The sequence below is a fragment of the Gracilinanus agilis genome, chromosome 2 (assembly GCF_016433145.1).
Source record: "Gracilinanus agilis isolate LMUSP501 chromosome 2, AgileGrace, whole genome shotgun sequence".
Taxonomy (NCBI): domain Eukaryota; kingdom Metazoa; phylum Chordata; class Mammalia; order Didelphimorphia; family Didelphidae; genus Gracilinanus; species Gracilinanus agilis.
The window spans coordinates 438,448,223-438,466,665 of NC_058131.1; the positions used below are offsets into that span (position 1 = coordinate 438,448,223).

The window sequence follows — 18,443 nt, forward strand, 5'->3', positions numbered from 1 at the left end:
TCCTTCAGCAGTCTTTGGGGCTGCTTCCACAGCCACGCTCAGGTCTGCACTGGGTCCTCACTGGAGGTCCAAGCCTGGGCTGGAGATGGTTATTCAAGCCTAGGGCACTGCCTTTGCCTGCGCTGATGCTCTTAGGGCTTGCTTTCACCCCCGCAGAAGGTAGTGAAAGTCTGTGGGCTGGAGATCTTTATTTGCCCCTGAGGCGATGCCTTCAGTGCTTGGGAAAGGCTGCGTTTTAGGGGCCTTTGTCCCAGCTGGAGGCGGTGCCTTCACCCACGTGGGCGCTCAGGGAAAGTCCCAGCCACCTGGGGTCCCTCGTCTTGCAGAGCACAGGTAAGGGCTCAGGGGCTGCCAGTGATTATCTGGTTGCCCCAGTCCTGTTTACCCGCTTGTGCGGTGTGGGGGGTGGGGGAGGGGCTTCTTCCTCTCCCGGTTTAGTGAGAGCTGTTTCACCCCTTTAAAGTGTGGAAATGCCCCGATTCTGCGTACCTTCAATGCTGCGCCCTGTTGTGGGGTTCCTTCGTTCCTCTGGACTCGTTTTTATTTCCCCTTGAGGGGTCCTGTGTGGTTCGGTCAGGAGAGATCGAGCAGCTGCTCCTTACTCTGCCGCCATCTTAACCCAAAAAAGAAATTCTTGAGGAAAGAATAGCAGGAGTAGGATATATAACCTTTTTTCAAAAGAAATCAACTATTTTAATTCAATTTTCCAAATAACCCAATGGCAATTTTCCATTCTCTATTTTCTTGTTGAATTTATGTTGAGTGTATGATATCCTGACATGTCTGGCACTGCCCCAGCTCTCAGGATTTGACACGTTGAAGTCTCAGGATGCTTGCACCTGATAGACAGTCTCTGTGTCTGGGTCACACTGACATTTCCCTTGGTCAACCTGTACCTGTAAGAATGCAGTCTCCACTCTCCACTTCTCTTAAGTACTTTTCCCACAGTACAGATAAGACTGCCACTAAATGCTTCATTTAACTTTCTACAAGGCAGAGACTAGTTCTTGTCTCAGTTGAGGACCTCTCAACCCTGTGGTCAGCAGCACCTTCATTATGAGGTGTTTGTATCTGGTTATTAGATTGAGCTTTCTTTAGCTCTTTTTTGATATCAGAATTTACTTTGACTCTTTTGTTATTTTCATTTACACCTATCTATCTACCTACCTCTCTTTTTGTTCTTCTCTCTGTTTGTGATCTACCTTTCTCTCAGCTTACCTGTCCATCTCTCTCTCTCTCTCTCTCTCTCTCTCTCTCTCTCTCTCTCTCTCTCTCTCTCTCTCTCTCTCTCTCCTCTCATATTTCTTTACATACCCTTTATATTTATTCCCTTTTATTATATTATGTTATTTTATCATTTATTTTATTTTATATCCTTTCAACTTCCAAGAGAACTTGTGGCAACTTACAGAACAAAATAAGATATGTTAGGGATGAAAGAAAACAGAAACCCTCAAAAGGAAATAAAAAGAAGTTATTACTAGGTTACATTGATGGCCACTATAGTGTCTAGTGGCTAGTGTAAAAGATGGATCCAGTTATATCCTGTGGTTGTCAGTTTCTAATGAAAGAAACCAGAAACCTGACTTTTTTTTCAAATACCATGTTGACACTCTATCTTTTATTATCACAGACATTTCCTGGCGTATTCCTCCCCCTTAAGGGCATTCTTTTATCTCTTCTAACAAAAAAATTTTTTTTTGTTTAAGCAAAACAAGTGACCAAACAGGCATGAGTGATAAGATAGGAAATGCTTCTTTTGCTTGTTCTCTATCCTCTCTCACTAGAAGACCTATATGATTTATCATCTATTCTCTTGAACACAGACTGCTCTTTACATTTAATTCAAGCATTGCTGCAATTACTGGAGTTACTGTTTTCCTGGTTATACTTGCTTCACTTCATATCCATTCACACAAGTTAGAGAAATATGTTTCTCGAAATAAACTCAAAGTGGAAATTTATTGCCTGGATCCTATTACAAAGAATGTTGTGTAGCAGAGTGAATGCTTTCTTAAAATACTGTTTTTCAAAAGATCCAGAAATACTATACAAACAAAAGGACTATCTGGTCTCGACTCTTTGTAAATTTCTCATGAAATTATAATTCAGTAAAAAATGTCATTAAAAGGCTGAGATAACCTGACTTAGAAGTCAGTATTCAGCAAACATTTATTTAAATATTTAAATTTAAATTATTTAAATTAATTATTCAAATAATTAAATAATAATATGAATTTCTATTTAAAAATAAATATTGAATATTTAAAAAATAAATATTTGCTGAATACTGACTTCTAGGCCAGGTTATATGTAAATGTATGTTTTATATAAACACATTTATAAAATAAAATATTATATATAAAGATCAATAAGTTTATTTTTCTCCAGCTACATATAAAAACAATGTTTAACATTTTAAACATTATTTTTAAAGACAATTTTGAGTTCCAAACTCTCTCCTTCCCTTCTTCCCCTTTCCCTTCCCTGTGATGGCAAACAATATGATAAAGTCATTTTGTGGAAGAGATCTTGAACAACAAAAATGAAGAAAGAAAGTGAAATATAGTATGTTTTGGTCTATATTCAGACCCTGTCAAGTTCTTTCTCTGGAGGCAGATGTTTTTCATCATGTGTCTTTGGGATTGTCTTGGATCACTATTGGAGAAAATAGCTAGATCATTTACATTCATACAATATTGCTTTTATTCTGTACAACATTCTTCTATTTCTGCTCAATTAATTTTTCATCAGTTCATGTAAGTTTTTTCAGATTTTTCTGAACACATCCCATCAGTAAGCATTTATTAAGTGCCTACTCTGTACATACCACTGTACCACAAAAGTGGAAACAGTACCTGCCCTGAAAGAACTTATTGTGTAACTAGGAAAGAAACAAGATGCACATATATATGTAGCTACAGGAAATAGAAATGTTGTATGAATACAAATATAGAACTTGAAGACATTGTCTTCACTTAACTTATGTATTGTCACTTCTAGACAGTTGAAGAAGAAGCTTTGATAAAGAACAACAACACATGTAAAGACTTCCTTATTGAAGCTATGAAGTACCACTTGCTGCCTTTGGATCAAAGGCTGTTGATAAAAAATCCAAGGACTAAGCCAAGGACTCCAGTCAGCCTGCCCAAGGTAAGAGGCTGCTCATTTCCACTGAGAACCACCAGTAGTTCTGTCCTGTCATCTCCAGGTCAAGGAATGTAATTTCCCCACTCCTGGCCTCTATGATTTCCATGCTTTTTGGCTTACTATAGAATTTAGTTGAACCTGAAAGGTTAAGAGGTTGCAAGTTTGAGATAGGGAAATAAATAGGAGCTGGAAAGCTCTCTAGGAATACCTAGCAAATCCAATGTGAATAATAATAACAAAATAATAATAATAGCAATGCTTTAAAACTTGTAAGGCATTTTTAATACATTAGCTTCATATGAGCCCTGCAACTCCTCGTTGGGTAGACACTATGGTATTCTTATATTATGTAGCTGAGGAAATTGAGGCCCAGAGAGGTAGTCACATAGCTGCTAAGAATCAGAGAGGGGATTTGAATCTAGTTCTTCCTGACTTCAAGTCTAGAAGTTTATTCATTATACCACACTGTCATAACTAAAATAGATGATATAGATTTGCATATTTTGAGCTAGATGGGTCTTTAGAGGTAATCTAGTATAACCCCTTCATTTTATAGATGAAGAAATGGAGTCCTACAGAAGTGAAGTAACTTGCTTAAAATCACATAGGTGATATGAGGCTGGGCTGGGATTTGAACCTGGGTCCTCTCCCTCCAAATCCAGCACTCTTCCTTTGCCATGCTTTCTTAGATTCTGTTAAAAGCTAAGTATTTTAGAAATCTTACAGTACTGTAAACACATGAACTTTTGTGATTAATATGGTTATTATTTCAATCAAGACTGAAATGAAAATAGTTATACAGATACCGTTTATCTTGTTTGTGGATCAGCCTTCATTCCTTCCTATGGCTGACTGTCTTCTAGTCATTTTGTTGCTCATTGCCATCTCCACTTAGAAAATAAGTAAATTGTGTCATTTTACACAAAGTCTCTTACTCCTTGTCTGCAGGTCCTGGGTAAGGTTTGGTGTCTCAAAGGAGACATTTAGATTCACTGTAGATGGTAGGATCTCTCCAAAAACCATGAACCAGGATAACAAAAAGTGGGTAATTTCAAGAGAAATTCAAATTCAAGTTCTTTCTTGATGCTGGTGACCAAAACTATATGTGGGCTTACCCAGATCTTGTTGTATTCAAACCTCACTTTTTTCTTTTTTTACTGATTTTTTTTTTAAACCCTTGTACTTCGGTGTATTGTCTCATAGGTGGAAGAGTGGTAAGGGTGGGCAATGGGAGTCAAGTGACCTGCCCAGGGTCACACAGCTGGGAAGTGGCTGAGGCCGGGTTTGAACCTAGGACCTCCTGTCTCTAGGCCTGACTCTCACTCCACTGAGCTACCCAGCTGCCCCCTGATATTTTGTTTTTATGCCACTTTTATTTCTGAGTATATCTTTCCCACATTTTCTGCCCATTGAATCATCTTCTGTAACAAGGAATGAAAAAGAGAAACCACCCTGGTGAAATATCTCCACTCTCTCTCCTGTCTTCAATCTCATGCTATCTTTTGGCTCCTTTCTTACTACCTACAAAAGCACTCATAATATGTTTATCTTCAAAAAAAAAACCCAAAACCTTTACTTCACCTTACCAACCATACAAGCTGTTCTATTTTTGGAAAAGGAGAGGAGCTTCTTCTTTGCTTAAGAAAGCCACCTACAATTTATTCCTCCATTTCCCTTCTCCCTAAAATCTGGCTTCCTATTATTGTTCAACTTCCTATTATTGTTCAACTGACACTTCTGTTTCCAAAGTTACCAATTAAAAAAAAATCTTCACCTCTTAATTAGTTATTCACCAATTAGAGATGTCTTGGCATATTCAAGGGAGCCGATGAATAATGAACTCCTAAAATTCTATTTGTTAAGCTGCCTAATCAAGTTTTAAGGTCTCTGGTCATTTGAGAAGACCACTGACCTTTGTCACTTTATTAGTTATGATGTTTATAATCAATAAATTAATATTCTTACCTCAAAAAAATCTTTACCTTCCATTTTAGAATCACTACTAAATATTGGTTCTGAGATAGAAGAATGGTAAGGGGTAGGCAATTGGAGTTAAGTGATTTGCCCAGGGTCACACAACTAGGAAGTGTCTGAATCCAGAGATCTGGCTCTTTAATCTAATGAGCCTTTCAATGATTTCTTACCTGCCTTATTTAATGTCCTTTTCTCACTCTTCATCCTTCATTTCTTGGCAACATTTGAAATTTGATTACTTTCTCCTCTTAATCTTTCTTCAGTAGATTTTCATGATATTCCTCCCTCCTGTCTCTGTCTGACTGTTCTTTCTCAGTTTCTCTGCCTGACTGTTCTTTCTCAGTTTCCTTTGCTGGTTGCTCATCCATGTCATATTCACTGCCTTTGGGTATTTCTCAGGGTCCTATCCTGAATCCTTTTCTAATATCCCTGTGTACTATCTTATGTAGTGATCTTGTCCATCCCCCTAGGTTCATTTTCCTCTCTATGAGACAATCCCCAGATGTATACATCCAGGCCTAGTTTTCCCTTCGGGTTCCAGTCTTGCATCACCAACTACTTTTTGCACATCTCAACCCGAATGACTCATAGATGTCTTAAACTTAGCCTGTCCAAAACAGAACTCATTATCTTTCCCCTATCTCTCACCTGTTCCCAGGAGATGTGTAATCAAGGGTTTTCAGAAGTAAAGATAAGATGAGAAAATGTATTTCCTATTGCCATTGAGGGTACCTTGACTTACACCCTTGGGTGGGTGTCATCCTTGACCCCTTACTTAAATAACTTTTTGTACCTTTACAACTATCTGTCATATATATGCTCTTCTCTCCATTCACATAGCCACCACCATAGTTAAGGCCTTTATCATTGTTTACCTAGATTATTACTTCTAACTTGTCTTCCTGATTCAAGCCCCTCTCCCTCTTCTAAGATTCTACCCTCCACTTGACTGCCATGCTGATTTTTCTAAATGTGTGACCATGTCATCTTCCTACAATGGTTGTTGGTTCTCTTGGCATATAAAGCCTCTCTCCATGCATGTTATAATGCAGTTTCTCCCATGTCTACCTTTTCTTAGCTGTTCCCCAGGCCTGGGATGCTTTATCCATCGTCTCTGCCTTTTGGTTTTGCTGACTTCTTTCAAAATTCAGCTCAAATCCCAGCTGCTCAGAAAGTCTTTCTTGTCCCCCACTCCCTCCCTCCCACCCACCCCCTCCCAATTGCTAATGCTCTTCTTTCTTAGATTGCCTTCCATTTTCTCTGAATGTATCTTATATGTACCTAGTTAGTAACTTGCTGTCTTCCCCAGTGGAATGTAAGCTTCTTTGGGGTAGGGATGGTGTTTTAGCTTTGCTTTGTATCCTTAGGTCTTAGCAGAGTGCCTGGCACAGACCAGACAATTAACAAAAGCTTCTTGTTATTATGAAAAAAGAACCAAATAGTATCTCAAGTGAATCTGACAGTCTGTGCAGTATTCCATATTCAGAGCCCCTAGCTTCTCAAAGAGGGAGGGAAATAAATTTTCTCATCTTTCCTCTGTTTATCTTTACTTTCGAAAACTCATGATTATACATCTTTGAGAGTTAGCATGATACAGTGGAAAAGATACCTGGAGTCTGGAGACCTGAGCTGGAATCCAACTTCAGCACTTCCTTGCTATGTAAGCCATGGGCAAATCATTTATTCTGTTTGAACCTCAGTTTCCTTATCTGTGAGATGGGCACTGCCTACTTGCAACCTTATTGTGGAGGAGGGCATTTTGAAATAGGAACAATGTTATTTATCCATCTGCTACTTTGTGTTGCTGTGTCTACTTATGCAAGAAAGTTGAGCAATCTGATATCTGGCTATATTCGAGGCCCAAGTCGAGGCTGAAGTTTTCCAGTTTGGCAGAAGGAATTTATGTGGCTTTTGCTTCTCTGGAAATTTAGGCTTATCTGCATGTAGTAAGGGCAAACATGAAGGGTGAAGAATAATTAGCATCTACTTCTTTCTTTCCTCTAAAATATTCCTATTCCTTGCATGTGCTGGGTTAAAGGCATGCAGGACTCGGAGACTAATTTTATTGATTATGGAGCTTGCTTGGCTTTGGATATTTGGAGAAGCTCATTCATCCCCTCGTCCCTTGATAAGTCTCAGAATCTAGGTCTTGTCAAAAGAAACAACTTTTAAAATCAAGACTGTGGGCCTAGTTTGTGCCCACACTTAGACCAAGCACCTTGAGAATTCCTTATGGGTGCTGTTATGAGTAAGATTAGATTAGCTAGTTATTAGGTATTGATTATATATTGATTAGGAAGTACCTAGCAGGAAGGAGCTGGAGCTGGGAATTCCAGGTTGGAATGAAGGAGGAGGAAGTCTATGTGTGTTCTGTGTGTGGACTCCATTAGTGGTAGGCAAAAACTGTTGCCAGCCTGGGAGAACTCAGAGCAAAGGACACCTTGCATCCTGTTTTCCCCTGGGATCCTGTATGGTGTGGCATTTAAGGAAAGAACAAGAAAAGAGGACAGTGCTTCAAGCAAAACCCCTACTGCTTAGTTCCTGAGACAACTGTAGCTCCTGGCATCCAGACATCATCAGTGGATTGCAGTGAGAAATCCCAAAGCCACAAAAGCCCCAGCTGTACTCAAACCTGGCAGGTTCCAGGTATGAGGCAGAAACCCAGAGACTCCAGTATAGCTCCTTGAGCCCTGTTAGTTAGATAGCTTAAATTAGTGTAGTGAATAAGAGTTTCCTTGTCCCTTTGGTTTTTGTTATTAGGTGTTAAGATTTTAGAGTAGTCATTCCTATCCCTCCTTTTACTTGTTTCTAATTAAAACCCAATTTCACCTTGTTACCTTGTCAGTTAATTCAAGGCCTCTGGCCAGAGTGACAGTTGGTTGTTATTTTTCCAGTTGGGAGTGGTGTAGCTGTACAAGACTTCAGTGATCAGTTTTAGTCTCTCTTACATCCCAGAGAATGTTCCCACAAACCCCATAGTTGAATTTTAATATCCCTGGTGACCCCATTACTTATATTATCTTACAGTGCCAATATTACAGTTGAGAAAAAGCTTATTGACTCATTTCTGCATGCCAAGGTCAGCCCTTCTGGCTTTTTCTTTCCCAAGGAAGCAGTACTTCAAGTACTGTTTTACCAATTAAGAAAGAACCAACATTGTATTCTTGGTATAAATGTCACCTGATTATATAATGTTTTTGGTATATTTCTATACTTTCTTTTCATAATGTTTATTAAAAAACTTGGCATTGATATTCAGTAGGATTATTGATGGTTCCAAAATTGTATTTGTATCATTAGGGGAATTTGGTAGTGTTCTTTCTATGTATGCATATAGTTTGTATAATAATCAAATTAATTTTTTGACTGATAGAATTATTTGTAAATGCAAATTAGCTTTTTCCTCCTTTGGGAGTTTACTTATGGTTTGCTCAATTTCTTTTTCTGAGATTGAGTAATTATTCAAGTTCTTTATTTCTTGTTCTATTTATCTGGGCATTTTTAATTTTGGTAACTCCATTTACCTTAAGTTCCTAGTTTTATTGGCATACAGTTGGTTGAAATAACTTTAAAATATTTACTTTTTTTCTCCATTTATTGTGAATTTTCCTTTTTATTTTTGATACTGGTAATATCATTTCCCACATTCTTTTAATTGAGTTAAAGGCTTGTGTTATTGATTTTTTAAAAAAGACAAACCCCTAGTTTTATTTTTAATTGAATTTTTTCGATTCTGTTAAAGTTGCCCTTGATTTTTGGAATTTTAACTTTTATGTTTTAGTTGGGGGAGAAACATGGAAAGATCTGTATTAACTGATACAGAGCGAAGTAAGATAAGATTTTCCCTTCAGTTGCATCTCCCAGATTTTGATTTGTTGTCCCATTGTTGTCATTATATTTGATGAAATTACTTATTGTTTCAATGATTTGTCCCTTGACCCATCAATTCTTTTGGATGACATTATTTTGTCCCCATTATTTATTTTTTTGTTTCTTTTTATTATTAAGTTATATTGATGTCTTTGGTTTCTTATATTATCATAGTGATCCCAAACATTTTCCCTTTGATTTTTCTCATCCAGAAAGTAATAGAAAAGGGGAAAAAAATCAACTGATCAGACATTGAAGAAATCCAAAAACATGTGCAATGCAATTAAAATATCTCCTCATGTGAATCCTGTCTGAACTTTTAAATTTTGTTATATCCATTTTTAATCTTTTGGTGTGTATTTGTTTTTTCCTTTTTACCTTAGTAGTAATTATGTATTTTTTGAAACCTTTACTTTCTGTTTTAGTAACAACTCTAAAACAGAAGAGCATGGATGAGGCAAATGGGTCACACAGCTGGGAAGTGTCTGAGGCCACATTTGAACCTAGGACCTCCCATCTCTAGGCCTGGCTCTCAATCCACTGAGCTACCTAGCTGCCCCCTCCAATTGCCTTTTAATATGTATAATTTTATTTCTTTGTGGTTAGTAAAGGATGTAATTAATATTTCTGCATTTGTTTATGAGGATTTTATACTTAATTCATAGTAATTTTCTGATAAATGCACATATATATGTATATGTGTCTGTATATACATACACACATTTCTATGTCTATCCGTACTCATATCTATTCCTATTATTATACTAGTCCCTAGAGAGATATCATGCTAGCCTTTTCTAAAATCCTACTTAGGTTCTTAATTTCTTTTTTGTTTATTTTTTATTAGATTTGTCTAAGTTTGAGAGGATGTTCTCAAATATAATAACTTTATTGTCTATTTTCCCATGTTATGTGTTTAATTTTTTCCATTTAGACACCTTGTCATTTAGTCGACATTAATTTTCTGTGGTATAATTGTAATTATAACGTAGATTCCGTGTTTTTAATGAAATCTGTTTCTGCTGTTTTCATGTCTTTCCTTCTTTTTTTAAATCCTTATTTTCTGAGTTAAGGTGAAATGAATATTTTGATCTAACCCCTCATTTTCACTCTCTGTGAATATTTATATTTCAAGTGTTTATTGTAAGCAACATATTATTGAATTCTGCTCTCTAATTTTTTTCTGCTGTCTTTTCTTATGGATAAGTTCCTCCTATTCACAGTTATGATCATAATTGTGTGTCCTTCCATCCTGTTCTCTCACATTTTTCTCTCTTTGTTTCCTGGTCCCCTCTGCATGGAAGAAAATAGTAGAGAGAGAGAGAGAGAGAAATGCGCTCACCAGATGCCATCTGCTTCTTCCCCCAGAGCCATGTTCTCTTCCTTTCAGCTAAGACTCCATCATAGGTTTTTACTCTTTTCTCCTTTCTGGTCGAAACCATCTTCCTGTTCTACCCTTTAATTTTAGAATTATTTCTTTACTTATGGATAATTCTTCCCCTGAGCCTATTATCCTAATTTTCTCAATTCCTACTTCCTTCTAGTTAATCCTTTTGAATTGAATATATTTCTACACCAAACTCTAGTTCAGAAGAAAGTCAATTTCACATGATGTCTGCTTCATCTACCTCTTCCTCCTTGTATGTATATAGTCTTTTACTTACATATTCTGGTTCTTCCCCTTTCTTCCTGATTCTATTCTTTTCTCTCTTTCCTCTCTTCTTTTTTTTTTAAGATCATCACAACATCAAAAACACTCCTAGACCCTCTGTCTTATTGGACTCCTTTAAGACATTTGAAGACATTAAGATTCTTAAGGGATACATTTTTCTACTCCACTAGAATTTAAATACTTTATCTTTGTATTACTCCTTCCAGTAGTTTTTATTTCTTCTTTTTAATTTTTTGCTTATATTTCAAAGTTTCTACTCAGCTCTTATCTTTTCATTAGGAATGTTTAGAATTTAACTAAAGGTCAGTCTCCCCCTTATGCTCACTTGAACTTCGAAGTTATTTTTAGGTGAAATTCTATATCTTAAAAAAAAATTTTCACCAATAATAAGTATTTTTTCTCCTTCCCTTTCCCAGCCCCCCCCCAAACAAACAAAAAAGGAAATCTTAAAACAAATATATACATTGACTATGTCTAAAAATTTTACATCTTGTCTATTATCAATCATATTTCATCTTCAGTTCTCTGGAACCATAGCTTGCCATTTCATTAATTAGAATTCTTTGAGTCTTTCACTCCCCAATTTGGGTCTGTTTATGGAATCTGCAATTCTTATATGGGGTCAGTGCTACAGAGCTGTACTTCTGCTCTTGTTCCTTGACCAGCATATGATTTCAGTCCAGGTATGAGTTGGATTTACTTCTTGCCATAGTATGCAGCCACAGGTTTAATCTGAGAACTTTCCTGCCTCCATGCTTGGATCTGTGACCCAACTCTGGAATCAGAGCAACACAGCTGCTGGTGGGCTCTTGTTCCTGTTCCTACTTGTTGTACCTACTTTCTTGTACCTACCGAGTCTGATGCCCTTCCTAGATCTTTGCTGGAGGAGATGTAGGGAAAAACTGAACTATATACTGCTTTTTCATACTCTACCATATTTTTGCTGGTCTCTACTTCCTTTGTATCAGTTCTTAAAAGTATTAAGTTCTTAGAAGTCATTTACGTTAGTGTACCACAGTTTGTTAAGCCAACCCTCAATCAAAGGGCAGTGACTATTTTTCTAGTCCTATTCTTTGACAAAAAAGTGCTTCTATAAATGTTTTGATGTATAAAGAGTCTTTCTTTTTCTTAGAAACCTTCTGAAAGTATATGCCTAGAAGTGAAATAGGATAATGTCATAAAATGTTGGAATACACACATTTTAGATAGAGGTAAACTATAAATGTGTAACTGGTATAGACCAAAAGGAGTAACCAGCAAGATTTTTGTTCCAGGGAAGCTTTAATGTGTATTTGTTGCAATCCATGTAGGCTGATGAGAACTGGGCATTCAGAAATAGTTTGGATGGTGAGAGAAAAAAGATGGTGAATATTAGGTAAAAGGAGCAGGCTTCTGATAATTTTCTGCACTGTCCCCTTTCCTCATGTCTCACATCACTAGAGGAATGCTACTCTCTTTAGTTTCCAGGGAGGATGACAAGGGGTCCCCACACCCCCAACAAAACTGTATGCAGAGATAAAACTGACGTGTTCAAGACAGAATAGCTAACAACATAATTTCAGAACCCACACATATACCAACCATAACATCACCCTAGGATGGGTTGCCATGGACAACCAGAGAACATCTCTCAGGCACGGTGAATACTCCTACATTACCCCACACTGCAGATGGTAACAGGGAAAATGATGGAGCCTTTGGAAATTTACTGAAACTAGGGGTTAATTTACCATGTCTTTTTATAATTTTCCCCTTAAATGAAATTAAATGAAATTTTTTTGACCAGAAGTACTTAGAGAGTCTCTAAGTACATCACACTGAGATGCTTTCAATTCTAATGGTTCTATTATTTTTAATCCAGAAAGATAAGTGTTACAATGGATAGATCATCAGAGGGAGAATTAGGAAAACCTGACAAATCCAAGCTTAGACATGTATTAGCTGTGCAATTCTGGGCAAGTCACTTAAGCCTCAGTTTGTAAGATGGGTTTAATGATAGCATGAACTCCTGGGGTTGTTGTGGAGATCAAATGAAATAATTGTAAAGTGCTTAACACAGTGCCTGATACATATATCAATTTTATCTATATCAATACTATATCAATTTTAGCTTCTATTGTTATTTTAACTTTTTATTAATTCTGTTTTCCTAATTGGTGGAAATTCTGATGGGGTCAATGCCTACTGAGCCATGATTTTGACCTCAGTACACATCTGAATTATTTAAATTTGCTGTATTCCTTTCCCTATGCTGTATTCCTTTGTTCTGGCAACCAAAGTGATCTTGGTTATAAGAGAGTATGGTTTGTAGAAGACCATCATCACTCTTGGGTAAGTTTTTTTTTTTTTTAACCCTTGTACTTCGGTGTATTGTCTCATAGGTGGAAGATTGGTAAGGGTGGGCAATGGGGGTCAAGTGACTTGCCCAGGGTCACACAGCTGGGAAGTGGCTGAGGTCGGGTTTGAACCCAGGACCTCCTGTCTCTAGGCCTGACTCTCACTCCACTGAGCTACCCAGCTGCCCCCTACCACTCTTGGGAAAATGATTCCATATGTCTACCTTGTTAATGGTAGAGTCAGCATCATATAATAACTACAGAGGATGAGGTTACATCCTAATACTTTAATCTAGCAATATAAAAGGCTGTTCAATAGTTCCCAGACATTAAGCATTAAGGAGTAATAGCAGGATAGTGAATTGTCCCAAGAGCACTTCTATCCTAATTCCATAAAAAAATAACAAGTTAACAAGAGTAACTATTAACAATAGCTGACATATCATTTGCATAATTTTTCATTTTAACCTCATTTGATCCTCGCAATAGCTAGGATAACATTAAAAAATGCTTATAGGTTACTCTGAAGATACTTCCTCTCTCTATTCTAGTGGTTTACTTATAAATCTAATTTGGTCATAATAAGTGATTTCCTGGATAAATTGCCATTGTCTTTTTGCTAGGATTTTATTTAAAAATTTTAACCAATATTCATTATAGTTCTTTTTCTTTATCCTTCCCTGGCCTTATATTTATTTCATAGATGGAGCATTGTAAATACTTTTGTTCATTTTTCTGTTTCACTTTCTCAGAATAGATTATTGAAGATGTGTTCCACTAATTTGAGTAAAATTTTAAAAGAAATCCTTTATTTGTGTTCTCAGTTTTGTTGACATATAACTTATACATAGTTGGTTCCAATAATTTTTTTTGTTTTTTTGGGGGGGTGGTTTTGCCTTAGTCTACACTAATATCTCAGAACACAAGGAAGGTCTTGGATCCTATTTGTTGAAGGGTACTGGTTTCTTTAATAAATAGTTATTGGTTCAGGGCTCTCTCCCAGAGACTTTATGGGTTGGAGAATTTTGGGGGTTAAATCTCTATTGATATTGATCTATATTGTTTTTAATTGAATTATATTCTTGAAATTGTCAGTGGTTTTTAGTTTTCATTCTTTTATATTCCTCTATCACTCATTTTCTGACTCTTCCTTTGATGGTATATATATATCCCTTGGGCTAAACTACTCTGACCTAGCCTTTTCCCATTTGAGATATGTACTTTTCACTAATTTTGGTTTCTTTCCTAAGTAGCTTTTGGGGTGATAGAATTAGTTCCATATGGATTCAGTCTCCTTTCTTTCAATAACAGGGCTGCCCTCACACCTCAATTCTGTCTGTTATTTAGGTCTCTGGATGAGTCAATTCAACCTCACCCCCCTTTTGCAGGGTTTGAGGAGAGCAGCATGTATGTTCTAGGTGGAGTCTCTGTAGCCTTATAGTTTCTTAACCTAGGGGCTGCCTCAAGCAGAAGGAGGTCTGATTTTTCACCCTAATTCCTTCTGTCCTCATGTGAATGGGCAGAGTCCTGCCTGTTGACTATTGCAATGTGATGGAGGAAATGCAGTGTTGGAGTACACTGGCAGCAAGAGAAAAACCTCTTTGGAGAATTTTTATTTTTATTTTTTTGAGTAAATGTGCAATGGAGAAAATGTCTAGTCCTCCAACTTTTTGGTTATGTGATCCCTTTATTGCCCTAAATAGTGCTCTATATGGCAGTTGCCAATGATTTCTAAGTTGTCAAATCTAATGGGCTTTTTTCTCCTCAGTTTTCATCCTTCTTTACTACATTTGACTCTGCTGAATGCCTCCTGTATTCTCTCTTTTCTTTGGGTTTTTGTGACACTACTCTCTCTTGGTTCTCCTACTACTTATCTGTCTCTACCTCTTAGTCTCCTTTGCTCTGTCATCTTCCTTGTGTCCTCATTGTGGTCTTTCAGTCAGTCTCTATCCTGAGTTCTCTTCTTTTCTCTATATACTCTCATTCTTGGTCACCTCATCAACTCCCATGAATTTAGTTATTATTTCTATTCAGATGCCTCACAGATCTATGCATATAGTCCCAGTCTTTCTCCTGAGCTTCAGTTGTATATCACAAATTCTTATTTGACATATTAAACTAAGTGTTCCAGAGACACCTCAAAGTCAAAATATCCAAAATAAAATTCATTATCTTTCCCTCAAAACTACCTGTATTTCAAACTTCCCTGTTTCTGTTATAGGAACCACCATTCTTTCAAACTCCCAAATTTGTAACTGCAGCATTATCTTTGACTCTTCGTTCTTCCTTAATTAGAATGACTTTAAAGTAGATATCGTTTCATCTTTCATATTTGAACTACCCAAGTGCCTACCATAAAAGTTGTAGATACTTAATAGATACCTACTGATTCACTGATTTTTTAATCCTTCTATAATCTTCTACTAAGCAGCATATCCTCACATCTACTGGAGAATGATACCATTAATGTTGATAATAATAATAGCTAAGGTTTGCAAAGTAGTTTATAAATATTATTCATTTTTTCCTTCAAAATAACCCTGGGGGTAGTTTTTATTACTCCATTTTTACATGAGAAAACAAAAACAAAAAAAAAGGTTAAATTTTCGGGATAACATGTCTTCCTGGAAAATTCTAGGTCCAGTGCTCTATCCAGGGCACCAGCTAGCTATTAAGAAAATGAACTTAAGACTCTTTAAGTTCTTTAGTTCCTTTTGAATCATCAAAGAAATTTTAAATGAAATTGAGTATGCTTTCAGCATTATGTTCATTTTTTTTTTTGCTGTATTCTGTGTTTTCTTGTACATTGATAATTCATTTGTGGTAGGCAGCTGCTGCAGGAATGACAAGGAGGCAGCCTTGCACAGGACAGTATTTGACATGGAGTCTAGAGGACTTGTTTTCTTTTTTTAAATTTTATTTCTTTTTAAATATTTTTCCATGGTTACATGATTCATTTTCTCTCCCTCCCCTCTTAACTCCCTACTCCTGGAGCTGACAAGCAATTCCACTGGGTTATATATGTGTTATCACTTGATACCTATTTCTATATTATTCATTTTTTAGTAGAATAATATTTTAAAAACCAAAACTCCCAATTCTATACTCATATAAACAAGTGATAAATCATATGTTTTTCTTTTGTGTTTCTACTCCCACAGTTCTTTCTCTCGATGTGGATAGCATTCTTTCTCGTAAGTCCCCTGAAATTGTCCTGGATCATTGCATTGCTATTAGCAAAGTCTGTTACATTTGATTGTTCCACAATGTTTCACTTTTTGTGTACAATATTCTCCTGGTTCTACTCATATCACTCCACATCAGTTCATGGAGATCTTTCTAGTTTATGTAGAAATCAAGCAGTTCATCATTCTTTATAGTACAATAGTATTCCATCACCTATCTCATATACCACAATTTTTTCAGCCATTCCTCAATCAAGGGACACCCCCTCCATTTTCTAATTTTTTTGTGGAGGACTTGGTTTTAATTTCTGCTTCTTATGTTTATCATCTGAGGCCTTTTCTTATCTTTATCTTGGGGGCAATAATAACATCCACCTACCTTAGAATGTTGTTATGCATATCACTGAAAAAAATGTATGTAAATTGCTTTGCAAATCTTAAAGAACTATATAAAGGTCTGTTATAATTGTTAAATCCAAATAGGTGATAGATGATCAGCATCTGAGCCCATAGCAGGGAAGGGTAGTGGTCCTAACAGGAAGAAAATCCACCTTTACTGTCAAATCTGCTACTTTCAACTTCTGTGACTTTGGACACAATGTGTGTCTCAGTTTCCTCACCAGGTGGACTAGATGATCTTTAAGGATCCTTCCAGTCCTAATATACTATGTCCAAATGTGCTCCATGCCCCAATCTGAAGTGTAGGCAGGAAAGGAGTGAGGATGTATATGGTCAGAGTAATTGTACGGCTCTTTCTTCTTTGTATGCTACAAATGGAATTAGGAAAAAGTTTCGGTGCTTATTGGCTGAATTATTTTACCTTCCTAAGCTTTAGTACCTGCATTCATAAAATAGGATCAAGGATACTTATACCACTTACTTCATAGATGTATGAGGGGGAAGGAAATAAGTATTTATATAACTGCTCCTATATACCAGACACTGTATTAAATGCTTTATAAATATTTCATTTGATATGTTTTTTATTATTGCTTTCAATTTAGTGTGGTTGGGGTTGGGTGGAACAATACTAGTTTAATATGGCAAGATTTAAAAACTTTAAAAATAAAAGTCTTAGATTCATGTTTTTTGTGTAGCAAATCATCATTTGTCAAAGTAAAGCTACCCAACTTAGACCCTATTTTCTAGCCTTCACTACTGGATCTTCTGCCTCTCTTTTAGCCAGACTTAAAAAAATGTTCTTTAATTAATTACTTACCAGTTCTTCACCACAAGTTTAAGTATGGAAACTTTTCCACCATGAAGATATACCCTTACTCCCCACCCCCACCCCCATTCAGACTATTTAATATAGTAAAAAAAAAAGAATGGGGGCAGCTGGGTAGCTCAGTGGAATGAGAGTCAGGCCTAGAGACAGGAGGTCCTAGGTTCAAACCCGGCCTCAGCCACTTCCCAGCTGTGTGACCCTGGGCAAGTCACTTGACCCCCATTGCCCACCCTTACCAATCTTCCATCTATGAGACAATACACCGAAGTACAAGGGTTTAAAAAAAAAAAAAAAGAATGTCTGGGATTTATGTTTTGGGAAGGGACAGTGTCAGAATACCTAGGTTCTTTCTTGATTTTTTTTCTTATCTTTTTTTCTTCCTGTTCTAGCTCTGGTGATGTGATCTTAGGTAAATCATTTCTAGTTTCTGAACCTCAGTTTCCTTCAACTGTAAATGATGGGATCAAACTAGATACTGGGATGTTGTTTTGACACTTCTTTTTTCTCTTTGTAGGTTATGATTGTTGTGGGTGGCCAAGCCCCTAAAGCCATCCGGAGTGTTGAATGTTATGATTTTGAAGAAGATAGATGGGATCAGATTGCAGAACTTCCTTCAAGGAGATGTAGAGCAGGTGAAATGAATGACTTTGAAGACCTGAAGTCTGACATGCCCATTGCCTTAAACCTTCCTTCTCAGACTCATTCACACTTTGCTTCTCAGAGGAATGATCTTGAGCTGTCTCCCCTGACAGTCAGAGGCAGCCTGAAGGGCCAGCTGCCATGGAGGGGAGGGCACTGGACTCAGCTGAGTTTTTGGTTTTGAGTCTTGCCATTCACTGCTCTGTGGCCTTGGGCAAATTGCTGAACTCTCTTAGCCTGAGTTTCTTCATTTGGAAAATGGGCTATTGAATGGGACAATTTCTAAGATCTTGCCCTAAATCCATCATCTTATAATCCTATGATATGTGTTTTTATTTCTTTTCTGCTAACTGTGTGACTTTGGGTAAAGAGCACATAGTCCTTCTGGG

General features: G+C 36.9%; 1 protein-coding gene across 1 annotated transcript in view; it reads left to right on the forward strand.

The window, feature by feature from the left end:
- KLHL3 (kelch like family member 3) overlaps positions 1 to 18,443 on the forward strand; it is a 127,318-nt gene that overhangs the window by 74,126 nt on the left and 34,749 nt on the right. The window contains exons 4-5 of the mRNA XM_044659935.1: positions 3,004 to 3,153; positions 17,930 to 18,047. Of these exons, the coding sequence (XP_044515870.1) occupies positions 3,004 to 3,153; positions 17,930 to 18,047 (268 nt within the window). The remainder of the gene's footprint in view (positions 1 to 3,003; positions 3,154 to 17,929; positions 18,048 to 18,443) is intronic.